This window comes from Microchirus variegatus (genome assembly GCF_963457635.1).
Source record: "Microchirus variegatus genome assembly, chromosome: 19".
NCBI lineage: Eukaryota > Metazoa > Chordata > Actinopteri > Pleuronectiformes > Soleidae > Microchirus > Microchirus variegatus.
In genome coordinates, this window is record NC_139820.1 from 15,764,158 (window position 1) to 15,778,109 (window position 13,952).

A 13,952-nucleotide genomic window follows, 5' to 3' on the forward strand; every position below is an offset into this window, starting at 1 on the left:
TGAATAAGAACTGGAATTTTAATCTTTTTAGGGAGGTCCCCAATCCTGATCTCATTTTTTATCAGAAATCAGCACAATCACATCACGTTTCTTTCACATTTTCTACACATTTGAATTAATTGGTCATATTTTACCGCAATGCCTCATGTCTTCACCATTTCTCTGCAGGGTAACACCCTCACTCATACACAGTCTGGTTTCCATGACTCCTGGAGACTTACTCTGGCCTTAATAACTTCTACTGGCCTAACCCTAACCTTAACCACACAACATGTCTTCACCATAAAATGTAATTAATCATTTACATTATGGGGACTAGATTTTTATCCCCTTAAGGCAGTCAAGTCTCCATAATGTTACTGTATAAACATATTTATGTCCCCACAGCATGAGTTGGAAACACACACACACACACACACACACACACACACACACACACTCACTATGTTCAGATGCAGTTGATGAATGTCACTGTGACTCAAATTTACAAAAAGAATAGTCTTGTTTGTACAGAATATAAACATAAAGCCTTTAATATTTATATTATATTATATTATATTTACTGCCTGTTATATTCCTCTGCAGATGCCCTGCATTGCTGGTAGTTGGTGACACATCACCTGCTGTGGAGGCTGTGGTGAGTCACACACCAACCATTACTTTATTTATTGTTTTTATGCTGTAGTTTCTCTTTCCATTAGCAATTAGTAATAACCTTTTTTTTGAATTTTTAAGGTGGAATGCAATTCCAGGTTAAATCCAACCAAGACCACCCTGCTAAAGGTGAAGGTTTTTTAAAGTATATCATTTTGTGATTTTTGTTTTATACTCCTGCGTAAAGGGCTCCACGTCGGTTACAGAGACCCCTCTACGTCGAGAGAGCCTCTCCGTCGTCTCCGGCTGCAGAACATATTTTTTTAAGTGTCCGTCACTCCGTCAACGACAACCGATAACGTCGCCGCCAAACTATAAATACGTCATATCTTAATACACAAACCACATGTTTAGACTCTAAATGGCTAATTTCTCGCCTCAAATGATCTTAAAACTGAGTTCCAGGACACAGACAAATATTTATTTCAGGTGAGAAACGGCCACTGTTTCAATGTTATTCGGCTGCAACAACAACAGTCTTTCTCTCTCGGACGCCATTGCTCACTGTAGCCAGAAGCCCAACAAGCTTGCGTAGCGACCCCTACTGTTTGGGTGGGAATTTGCAGTGCGTGTCCGGCACCACGAAGGAGAAGTACGAAGGCTTGAGAGGTCTCCGTGGTTACGCAGTTGGATAACGCATTACGCAGTCGGAGAAGTATAAATGTGGCCTTGACACTGATGATGTTCTTTCAGATGGCTGATTGTGGAGGTTTGCCCCAGGTTGTGCAGGTGGGTTGTTGTGCTTTTTTTTTTTTTTTTTTTTTTTTTTTAAACACATCTAGCAGTTGTCTTGCCTTCTTGAATATTATTATCTTCTTTTAGATTATTATCTAATCTTATCTATAATAACTTTTATGTTTATCTTTCTACAGCCAGGAAAACTTGCTGAGGCCTTTAAGTACTTTGTTCAGGGCATGGGCTACAGTAAGTAAATATGTTCATATCTCAAACTTAACGTGAGTAAAACAGATAAATTAACTGGAGGAAAGTTCAATGTCAAAATTGTTTACATACTAACTCTTCTTTGGGCTGACGTGTTTGTGGTCAAGGTTTGTCTCTGTTGTTCACTCAATTTCCTGTTGACGTGAGTGCAATGAAAAGTTACTCGCTGGGGGTTATTTTCACTGCAGTCACCTCAGAGCTGGTACTAAACAAACGCCCTGCTGACGGAGTTTGGACTGCAGCCACCGGTTCATGAAAAGGCTGAGTTTTTTTTTTGTCAGCCTGGTCACGAAGAGGCAGCCTGTGCACCGAGGTGGATGCTAATGCAATTTCCTCTCTGCTCTTTTCAGTGTGTAGCACCCACAGTCCTCAGTAGGTGAGGTGTGTGTGTGTGTGTGCGTGCCTCTATCATGTCACGTGAACTGAACAGCAGTTCTTTCAAATCTGAGTTTGCGTGGGTATGTTTGTGTTTTTCTTTTCTAACTCGATGTGTTCACTGATGCGCTCTCTTATTACAGAGACATTAAGTTGTATGAGGTACTGAAACACTGTTAGCCCTGACTGACAGTCTTTAGCTGAATCCCCAAAATCTTATCTGCATTTCATCCACACAGAAACAGTGTTTTGGGAGTACTTATACAATTTTCCCAGAGACGGGATTGAAACGGCAATATCTACTAAACGTAACTATATACAGTGTGTGTATCTGTGTCAGTACATGTCTGTGTGTGCACAGACCAAATGGCTGAGTCGGATAGAGTTACACTACAAATCAAGATGGTGGTTGACAAAGAAACTACAAGACTGCTGCTGTGTTTCTTTGTTAAGGACACGTTTGTAGGGTGAAGTCCAAGTTTAGATGAGAGGTTAGAAGCATGCACAGCTAGAACTGAACGCTAGAAAGCATGGACATCACTAATATTAACCTAAATAGACAAGACAACAACACTTCCGTTCGGCCCAGTTACGTTACCAAGTCTTTGAAAGATGTCCTTTAGTGGTGCTGTCTGCTGGTCCAGAGGCTGTAAATGGATAACTGTGTTTTTGGTGTCTGTTGCTCAGGTTCCTCCTCACAAAGTTAGCTAATTGGAGCTAACTTGACTCAGGGTCCTTGGTTGATCCTTAGGCAGGCTCTGGTGTCACTTCCTCTGATGGGAGCATAACAGGCTGCTTGGAGATCAGCAAAGTGGGTTGTCTTGTTGCTGGGAGCTTGTTTAGCTCTGTACTGAAGGATCTTCAGTTGGAGAGCTGATGTCTGGCCCTTGGTGGGCTCTTGAGATGGGGCCTCTTGAGAGACCCTATGGCTCTCTGGTCTTTGAACAAAGGGCCATTTTTTAAAATTTAGTTTCTGTGATTGTATACATACACATGTAATGTATACTCTGAATAAAAAGAAACAATCTTGTACTTCGTACACAGCATGCATGCTATATGCACATGCTCAACGTCTTCTTTTGATGTAGCAGCGTTACAGCGCCACATACAGGCCTGGCATATTTAGAGTGGTGTTTTGTGTGGATGAAGACATCTCCTGACACGACTGCTAGTTTTACAGAGGACTTTTTATCAACGACAAAGAAAAAGATTGTTTAGTGAAAGTCCTGTTTCCGTGTGGATGAGGCCCAACATGGCTGCCAGCGGGGACATAAGGCCATTTAACCAATCATCACTGTGAGATGACCTTTTCTCACTAGAAACATAGAAACACTCACTCTCCCACACCAAAGGACATAGTGAACATCAGCACTTTTTGTCATGTCAACTTTCAGCACTGATTTTATCTGTGGACATTGGTATAAGAGAGTTAGTGTTTTCCAAAGCGACACAAACTTCATTAAAATGAGCCATATCTCAATCTTCAAAAACAGCAACAAACAAAATCCTTTGACTTCAGCCTATTTCTTCTTGTCAGTTGCATATTTAGACAACTTGCTATTCATTGTTCTTTATAATGTATAAATGAATATCTCCATCATCATCATCTGCAAGCATGTTCCTGGTGCTGTGACTGTTATCAGTACCTCATACAACCACTCTTCAAAGCTGAACTATCCTTTTAAGGTGCATTCTTAAACAGGCACGTCTCCTGCAGGTCGGACTGAACTGCAGTTTGTAGTGTTTTTCTAAAGCTGTGTCTTGTTTGATCTCTTCTGTTCCCAAACCTCTCTCTGCTGTAGCTCATATTATGTCAGTGTTGCCTCAAAGACCACTGAGTCCCCCTGTTGAGTAAATGCCAGCGCAGGATTAAAACGGATTAATTTTTCTTTAAAGCATTGAAAGAGTGGAAAATAAATGAAGACCTCAGCATGTGCCTGAAAGCTGTTTCTCCCTCTATAACACACTGGCACTCTTTGAAGGAAAGGAAACAAGGAAACAGCAAAAAACGGAACAAAATATAAAACTATTTTAATTTTACAAACGGTCAGTTTTTACCTGCTGTTGCTGTGAGTTGGAAATGTTGCTTAGTAAGATCTGAAACATAGACACAATTTGTCTTTCTTGACTTTATTGCATATTTGGTTAAACAATCATACAGAGTGCAGACAGTCTGTGGACAATCTGTAGGAGAGCATGACAAAGAGTTCAGGCTTCTCCTGCAGAAAAAAGACTGAGCATAGATGGTTGACACCAGTCATGATATCAGACGGGAGTATGTGTCTTTTCCACCTTTATTTAATTTAATACAACAAAATGAAGCAGGAGAGCAGCAAAAGTGAAAGGGATGGTCCACAAGACTGTAGTGACGCCTGCTTTGATGTGGCTTGGAAACAGAAAGATTTGTGTTTGGAGTGACCAAGATGAGCAGGATTAGAAATGAGCATATATGAGAGACGGCTCAGGTTAAACAGTTTGGAAATAAAGTAAGAGACTCAAGGTTGAGATGATTACGTGCAGACGAGTGATAGAGATTATATTGGACAAAGGGTGTTGAAAATGGAGCTGCTGAGCCGGAGGAAAAGAAGAAGACCACAGAGAAGATTCATGAATGATGTGAAGGAGGACAAGAGGACAGTTGTTGTAACAGAAGAGGACAAGATGGAGGCAGATGATCCACTTTAGCCATTCCTGATGGGACTACTTTTTTGTTTTTTAGTGTCAAATAATGATATAATTATATAATAAATAACTGAAAATAATTCATCTTTGGATGAACAGTTTGTAGAGGGATCATTAAAACAGGACTATGGTCTATATTTCATGTGATTCCAGAACAGAATAGTAAAAAGCTATAAAAGGGTTTTCCAGATTTTCCATCAAAGTGGGATATAGCAGTGTAAAAAAATGTCTCCTTTTCTGTCTCTTCCCTTCCTTCTTCCATGACTGCATCCAGTTCCCTACGTTCATCTCAGTCACCTGAGCAACGAATCAGGTATCAGGTTGTTAAGCAGTCGTCAGACTGAAGGCCATGTAACTGTTCACAGTGGATGAATGAGTGTATGCAGAGCGTGTTAAATGTAGGCAGTGTGCTTTTTCTGCATATTACGACACACATTCATCTCCCTGCAGGAATTAGCATGGAATGTGTCCTCAGTGTTCTATTTTCCTGCATGAGCTGCTGCTGCTGTTGCTTCCATTTAGTTGAGTTGGATTGCAAACATTGTGTTTACTGCTTTCATGTGTGTTTGTTTTTACAGTGGACACAAGCAAAGATACCTTTGTTACACATTTTCTCTAATGACTCTTTGCACAGCAGCTATGAACAGGTCACAGTGGGAAAATCACAGGTGTAAATAATCAGCTGATGATGACCATGGTCCATTTAGCATTTGTGGGTGCATGCTGGTTCACTGTCGCGCTGTCCTGACTTGTACAAACTGAACAGAGCCATCATTAAATGGAACTAAACCCCCTCTTCTGCAGCAAACTCCCCCAATGCCTGATTTTGAAAAATGCCAAACAAGTGGGCTGAGACCTTAGGGAGAGATTGGATCAGTGCAGTAGCCTGGTGTTTGACCAGAGAGCAGTGATACGTTTATTCAATACTTTACCCTAAATGTCATCAGTAACACCTGTGCTCTTCCTGTTCAAATCAAAAATGGCTGCTGTACAAAGACCCATTTTATTTTATTTGACTGGCCTTTGCATGGTAAAGCTATTGTTGTGTTGAGCTGTGACAGTGAGTCTGTGTGAGTGACACTGGTGCATGTGTCTCTGTTCCAGTGCCGTCGGCAGGAATGACTCGTCTGGCTCGCTCACGCACCACCTCCTCCTCAAGCATCACCTCCACTGAAGGAAGTCGCAGTCGCAACAACCTCAACAGTCTGCTGGAGGGCAGTGCCAGTGGGGGCCTGGACAACCAGTCCAGACCCCAGACCATGGAGGTCTCCTGCTAAACCCCCCACCCAGCTCTCTGTACCTCCCATAGTAACTTATATGCCCCAAATCTCTCTCTCTCTCACTCCTCTCCAGTTCCGCGGGAGGAGCATCTGTAATGAACTGTGTGATTAGTAAAGAAGATGTAATAAATATACTAACAGATGCATATCATTAAAAATTCTATTGAACACACAAGTTAATTCACATTATTACCTAAACCCACCACTTTATTTAGATGTGTTGTATATACAAACCAACTGTCCAACATCACCCTGCTGTATTTTTTTTTCATGTTGTCCTCATTTGTGTCTTCACATGCTGTAGAATTCTTTTTACCCCTATAACAACAACAATAATAATAATATTGTACACCTGTAGTGAAATCTCAAAATGTACTGATAATAATTCACCTTCGTATTTGACAGTTTGTAGAGGCCAGGTCAAGGGCTGGACTACCCCTGAGCAATGCACCCAATCCCCAATGCTCATTGTTAATTGGACACTCTAAATTGACCCCAGCCAGTGTACTCCTGGTGCTGGTCCCAAGCCTGGATAAATGAGAGGGTTGCGTCAAATCACATATGTGGATCATCAGTAAAATTCTCTACAGGATCACAGTCTATATTTCAAATGATGCTTGAACAAGTGATGTTGAGTGACCTGTGCAAAGATTACCAAAGTATCTAAAACTAAGTGGAAGCTGTGCAGAGGATGCTTTAATACAGAGAAGAACGTGATATATGTATGCACCAGTCATGACACACAGGACGTGACTCTTTCTTGCTGATTTGTGTTTGAACACTTTGAGTTCCTTCACTGAGAGGAGGCTCAGTGGTGCTTCTCATTGTCTGCTGATTCCCCTCATTTATATTACTACTGAATAAAGCTATACCATGAAAACATGTCTGCTGCGCTTGTTTATTCGTGCACGTCAGAACAATTATTCAGCAGTAGTGCAGTCTTTAGAATGAAAGCGAGAGAATGCATTTGCTTGTCGTCTTCACTCAGAGGAAAAGTGAGGTGACTGTGGTGCGTATGTTTCCATCAACCAGTGTTTTCACAGATGACGTGGTCTATATTTAGCATCCAACAGTTGTTGTACAAATGAGAATCAGAATAGAAGGAAATGAAGCAAAATGTTCATCTGATGTACAAATCATGCACTCAGGCTTATATATATATAAACATATATTAATATTTATATATATAAACTTCCTGATAACAGCTTTGCAATACAACCAAGGTTAATATAGAATAGAATGCCTTTATTGTCATATTGCATTAAAACGCATTGGAGTGCTGCTCCAGTGAAGTGCCTAAGCCACACATTCATAGATAAAAACAACTGCATTAATCAACATAATCATGTCACTCACACAATCAAATAATAGTAGAAATATATGAATGGTTTGTATTTATAAAGCTCTTTTCTCATCTCGATGACCTCTCAAAGCTGCTTTACACATGCATACAGTACATCTATGTTATCACACATCTATCATACTTCCATCTTTTCATACACACACTGTATTAGGAGTTTTATGATGGTGAGATCTACGACTACAGGCTGTGACAGTTACATTCCCACCAACTACACAGCCATGGTGACACACGGGTAAGTGTGTGTTTGTGTGTGTGAGGAGTCTCCGTGTAGGTGATTCAGCACAGACGTGACCTGCTGTGATAAAGAGGTGTTTAGTGTTACCATGCATCTCTCTTACAGAAACACAGTACATCTCAAGAAATGATCATGCTATGACCTCATCAAAGCCTTACAAGCATTACTAAAGGAGTCTATGTTGGCTGCTGTGTTACTGCAGTCTCTGCAGCATGATGGTGGAGGAGCACAGGAGTGGGCTGATAAGAGCAGCTTCATTGTTCATCTTCTGCACAACTTTGTCTCGTATCTGATGAATGGAATTGAATGGAAATGTGCTCACACGTTCCCATCAGCAACATTCAGCTATAAAACTGAAGTGTCATCCCTTCAATATCAATCACTCAAACCCCCACCTATGACAAGGTGCACACTGTCGTGTCAGTGAAGGTATTTACGCAGATATTCACGATAAACCATAAGCAGCGTGTACGTGTTCATAGGGATCGTCATGCTCTGCTGTTCTGAGTCACAGACTGGTGAAGGTGTTGATCGTCACAGGAAACTGCATCACCGTGACAAACAGACCATAAAGAACACACACAAGGAAGAGTCTTCTCAAACACGTCTCATCTGTGGAGGAATGAGCAGCTGACTCCACTGTGTGAACCTTCTACACTAACAGTGAAGGAGGTGAGTGCATCATGTTGTATTGTGTGTATGTGTATGTGTGTACATTCATATTTAGCATCATGTAACATATCGTAATGTTTGTCTTGAAAGTCATAGTTTATGTGATGTATGTATGTTGGGTTTATGTTACACATTATGAATTACATGTTGTTTTTACTGGATAATGTTTTGAATATTTGTGCACATTTAATATTCTTCTTAACTTAGTGGAGGTGCGGGCATGTGTATCATGTGTCGCCATCTTGTCTTCCTGTTGAGGGCCACATTACAAATAAGTGTGTGTTCATTTTTTAAATATCAGGTTGCAGTGTTTATATACATTTTCAATGTCAAATAAATCAAATCAAATCTATTCTGACATAAGATTTTTCTTCAAGGAAACATTATTTCATTTATTTATTTATTTTTTACCTCAATTAATGTAAAAAAAAGTATTATTTTGTGAATTATAATGTACTGTACTAGGCATTAAATCGCTTTTATTTGGCATTACATTTACTTGTTTCTACTGTCATGAGTGTAAGATTGAATTTTTACCGTTGTTTTTTGTGTGGAAAGTGAACAGAGGATATCAGAGCTGCCTTTTGTTGTGGTGAAGCTCTTTCCTGTGTCATCTCACCGTGCAGCACTTGTGAACTGTTTCACTGATGATGTGAACACGGCCAATCATCAGAACGTGTTATTAAAAAGCTTTATCGATGTACCTTGTTCACTATTTAACCCTCTCTTTTTTTCAGTTTTCAGCCTGAAGACATTCCAAATCAAGACACCAAAGAACATGGGCACCTGCCCCATCAAGTGTCAAACAAACCTGCCGGGCTTTGACAATCCACCTGAACCTGCATCACTAGGTAAGATTTCTTCTTCTTCTTCTTTGGGCTTCTCCCACAGCAGATCATCTGCTTCCATCTTGCTCGATCTCTTTTGCCCTCTCTTCTGTTGCACCAGCTGTTCTCATGTCCTCCTTTACAACATCCATGAACCTTCTCTGTGGTCGTCCTCTTTTCCTCCTGCACAGCTGCACCATCTTCAACATTCTCTGTCCAATATAATATCTATCCCTCCTCTGCACAGGACCAAACTATTCAAACTGTGCTGCCCTTCAAATGTCACTACTTGTCTTGTAGACTCTCCTAATCAATTCCTAAGACTAAAATAAAAATAAGAACAATGCGATCAATCATCTCCTCCTTTCCTTCCACAGAGCTCCAGGAGCCTGCTGTTGTGTCCCTCTGTAACTACCCTTCCTTTGGTCACACAGAAGTGACCATGTGCATGGGAGAATGTCTCACAGTCTTGTCAGAGTATGTGATGCAGCTCTTTGTGCTTCACCTTCACCCTTGTTTTTACTCAAACAGACACAATTAGTCATGAATGCATTTTTTTTTCCAATAGTGATGGGGATTTTATGATGGTGAGATCTACGACTACAGGCTGTGACAGTTACATTTCCACCAACTACACAGCCATGGTGACACACGGGTAAGTGTGTGTGTGTGTGTGTGTGTGTGTGTGTGTGTGTGTGTGTGTGTGTGTGTGTGTGTGTGTGTGTGGGAGACTCAGTGGAGACAAGCCTTCTGTTCTCTCCATCAGCCTCTGCCTCCTGTAGTTTCAGCACTCCTCCAGTGGGGGATGTCCTCATAGTGGATTTTCCAATCTAACAAACAGCAAACACTTTCTTTCACTGTCTTTGTTGTCCATTAATGGCTCATGTGTCCTCCTTCTTCTCAGGTGGATGTTCACAGGCATCAGCAGGTACAAAGCAGTGGAGCTGCTCCTGCTGCCCAGCAACCAGAGCGGCGCCTTCCTGATCCGAGAGTCAGAGACAAACCGAGGTTAGAACTCTTTCTTTCTTTCTTTCTTTCAATGGCTGTGTTTGTGACCATACATTGAAATGATGCTAATTTACTTGAATGGTTTTGTGTCATTGAACATTCTTACAGTAGTTCATAACTAAATCCCTGTATTATTTCTGTCTATAGATTGTTACTCACTGTCCATCTTGAGGAGAACCAACCCCTCATATTTAGATAATGTGAAGCACTTCCGCATCTCTCAGCTGCAAAATGGCTGGTTCTACATCTCTCCGTGTCTCACCTTCCCCTCCCTGCATCACCTGGTGGAACACTATACAGGTTGGTACTGAGCTGTTTCCTCACTCCAATCATTCCACAATACACAAGTGTAAATATTTCCTTTCTCCTTTCACAGAGTCTGCAGATGGGCTGCCCTGTCGACTGACACAGCCTTGTTTCATCCAGGGTTTGAGTAACAACAGAGAGGCCAGGCCTGTACCTATGACTATCAGGAGGCCGACCATCAACTGGAAGGACATCAGCAGGTCAGGATGACTCTCTCTCTCTTTGCTTCTAATAATTACGACCACAAGATGTCACTGTTACTTGGTGTGAAGCACTGAGAGTGAGCTGCAATGATAAATAGAGGCACGCAAAGATGTTGATTCAGCTAAATCAGGGGTGTCAAACTCAATCACAGAGGGGACCGACATTAAAAAGTGTGACCAAGGTAAAGGCTGGACAAGGTCAAATAACATAACATTCAGAACAAAGCAAGCTATATTTGAAATAAAGAGACAAATCAGATAAAGATGTGTCATGTTAAGATATTAGTGAATGCAATTATTTAGCCATGGAATAGCTTCAGAAGGGCTAAAATTGACTGTTGAGCACTCACAACATAAATGTAGAGGAGTGGTAAATATTGTTGAAATGAATGATTTTCCAATTGAAATCAGCAAATGTCCGTCTGTCTGACCTGAGTTCATACAGGCCTGCAGTCACATATATCTTAGCCAATCATTTGATGGACTTCTTTTTTACTAGACAAGAGAGGGAGCAAAATACAAATTATAACTCCCCTCTGGTTCCGGCTCTGTGTTTCACATTTAATTTGTCTAAATCTTTTATGGGCAAGGTAACTTGATGTGTGAAGTTTGTCAGTGGAGTCAATGGAGGAACCAGAATGATTATCTTGCTTTCAGACCTACTCCAAAATCTAGACATTTTCCTGAAATCATTTCGAGCAGATGAGAACACAAAAGCTGCTCTGAACTTTCCTGGCTCCTATAGTTGAATTTCTGGATTTCAAATGCCACTGTAACTCTGCAGCTGTGTTCATCACCCAGTATATGAACAGAAATATTGTTTCCTGACATGAACTCCAGAAAATGTCCACACCCAATTTGTCAGAAATGATGTCAGAAAATAGCTTTAGTCTCCAGAAATGAACATTACCTCACAGCAAGAAGATGGCCAGTTCACAGCCTGTTTTTGCTGGGTTTCCTCATGCAGTCTATACATGTTTGCCCTGCGTGATGGACTGGCGACCTGTCCGCGGTATACCTCGCCTTTTGCCCTATGTCAGCTGGAAGTGGCCCCCTGAACCTCATGTGGAGAATAAAGCTGTAGAAAATGCATGAATGCTAACAACAGCTAGTTTGTCAGTAGCCTAACGTCTGTTTCTTACTTTATGATCAGCAACATTTTTTTTGGCTACGGCTTTACATTTCGAGGTGGCATCAGAGTTTGGTCTAGTTTGGTGTCGGGCTCCCCAGGACATGTTTCCCAGGGGCCCCAAACTCCCTTGAACACCTCTGTCTATGTGCCAACTGAGTAAGCACGTTGTGTCTGCCAAGCGTCAGTGTCTGTAACAATATGAATGTAATAGAGCAAATAATGTTTAATATCTAGATGATCATTATTTGTCTCCCTTTTTACACAGTGGTTAAAACAGAAGTGTCATCTACGTATGTTTGTGACACTGTGGTAAAAAAAAAAAAAAAAAAGGTGTAAATGAAGCACTGCTGTCTTATCACCAACACAGTAATCACACTGAAATCCTCACCTGTGTCCTCACCAGGTCAATGATCTTCAAGAGGAAGAGGACAGAGTCAGACAACTCCCTGGTGAGTGACGGGCTGAGGGAGGCCATCAGCTCTTACCTGCAGATGACTGAGGGCAGTGGTGACAGCTGGGACATGTGAGGAAGAACAGTGAAGAACAGTGGACCAGTCAAACAGACAGAGATACAGTTAAGCCCAGACCAGTCCAGGAGGTCACCTGCACACTCACATGTATTCTTCATCATACACCATACTGTGGTGGAGGAGGATTGAGACACTACAAAACAGCTTACAGCTGTGGGGGTTTTGTGCCTAATGAGGCACACGGGGTAAGAGTGAGCTGAAACTGTGGTCACGTGATTAGTAACTGTTTTGAATGTAACATATTTATAATCAGGGCCCACGGTTGGTGTAGTGGTTAGCACTCTTGCCTTTGCAACAAGAAGACCCGGGTTCCTGGGTTTGAGCCCTGTTTGGAACAACTTCGGAACAAGGGCCTTTCTGCAAGGAGTTTGCATGTTCTCCCCGTGTGTGCGTGGGTTTTCTCCGGGTTCTCCGGCTTCCTCCCACAGTCCAAAAACATGCGATATGGGGATTAGGTGAATTGGTCACTCTAAATTGACCATAGGTGTGAGAGTGTGAGTGAATGTGGTTGTTTGTCTCTATATGTGGCCCTGTGATGGAATTGTCCAGGATGTACCCCACCTATCGCCCAATGTCTGCTGAGATAGGCACAGGACCCCCTGCGACCCTCTGGTGGAGGATAAAGCGGTAGATAATGGTTGGATGGATGGATATTTATAATCTAAGTGCCGTTTGAATGTGCACTGTGACATCTTTGTAATATTGGGTGTGTAATTGGGATCCAATAGTTCTGATATAACGTAACACAAATTACTCAGTTTAAACTTTCATTGACTTTGTCTTTGTGTCTGCATTACAGAGCACTCCTTCCTCTTCTTCTTCTTTCGGCTTCTTCCTTTAGGGGTCACCACAGTGACATCTGACGTCTTCCATCTTGTCCTCTCCCTTGTGTCCTCTTCTGTCTTCTCCTGCTCAGCAGCTCCATCTTCAACATTCTTTGTCCAATATAATCTCTATCCTTCCTCTGCACGTGACCAAACCACCTCAACGTTGACTCTATTACTTTATCTGCAAACCTTTCAACCTGAGCTGTCCCTCATATATATATGCAAATTTCTCAAATCATGTTTATCGCAAAGAAAATCTCAGCATCTTCAGCTCTCACACCAGTGTGAAAAATGCAGTACCATCAGACCAGGGAGGATGTCATTCTTTATTTGTGAAAAGCAGCTGTCAAAACATTGCATATCAAGATGGCAGTCTCTGTAAAAGCTTGCCTAAAGAAAACCTTGAGCTCCATCCTCTGAGGTTGCTCACTTGTTTTCGATGATGCATACTCTTTAAAATGCTTTCTTTTTTTTCTCTTGTGCAGGTTTATTATAATATAAGCGTGTTGTTCTTTTATACATATTGCAAAAATAAATTGCACTTTTTGAGCTTTTAATTAATTTCTTTGTCATTACTTTCAACTCTATAATCGGATCAAACTTTATTACTTTGCCACCATTTCTATTAGTTGTATCATTGTTCTAGCGCCAGGCTGAGGTTACGTCATGAAGGGCATCTTGTGTAAAAGAATCTCCACCAAATTCAATACACAGTTAATTCGCCTTTCGAGACTTTCGCCTCCCTTCTCTGTAATTGTATCTTTTTATGTTCACATATACTGTATGTATGTTGTGCAAAAACTAAACTAAGCTATACTAAGGCTACACATACCAAATCATGTTTTATCCTACGCAAAGATACACTTGTATAAACATACTTATGGGTAGAGAAGTCTATTTAATTTCTGCTAATAAT

The 13,952-nt window shown here is 41.2% G+C and overlaps 2 protein-coding genes across 2 annotated transcripts in view; both read left to right on the forward strand.

Annotated features, from left to right (window-relative positions):
• ndrg3a (ndrg family member 3a) overlaps positions 1-5,980 on the forward strand; it is a 50,456-nt gene extending 44,476 nt beyond the window's left edge. Inside the window, exons 12-17 of the mRNA XM_083906179.1 lie at positions 586-637; positions 736-783; positions 1,348-1,383; positions 1,527-1,578; positions 4,928-4,966; positions 5,758-5,980. Of these exons, the coding sequence (XP_083762305.1) occupies positions 586-637; positions 736-783; positions 1,348-1,383; positions 1,527-1,578; positions 4,928-4,966; positions 5,758-5,930 (400 nt within the window). The 3' untranslated portion in view covers positions 5,931-5,980. The remainder of the gene's footprint in view (positions 1-585; positions 638-735; positions 784-1,347; positions 1,384-1,526; positions 1,579-4,927; positions 4,967-5,757) is intronic.
• Positions 5,981-8,981: 3,001 nt separating this feature from the next.
• LOC310941000 (src-like-adapter 2) lies at positions 8,982-12,206 on the forward strand (the record flags this gene model as incomplete). The annotated part of the gene is made up of 7 exons (XM_083906071.1): positions 8,982-9,054; positions 9,408-9,507; positions 9,599-9,685; positions 9,935-10,038; positions 10,186-10,338; positions 10,415-10,544; positions 12,083-12,206. 7 exons carry the CDS (start codon positions 8,982-8,984, stop codon positions 12,204-12,206), a joined length of 771 nt encoding a protein of 256 aa, XP_083762197.1.
• Positions 12,207-13,952: the final 1,746 nt, after the last annotated feature.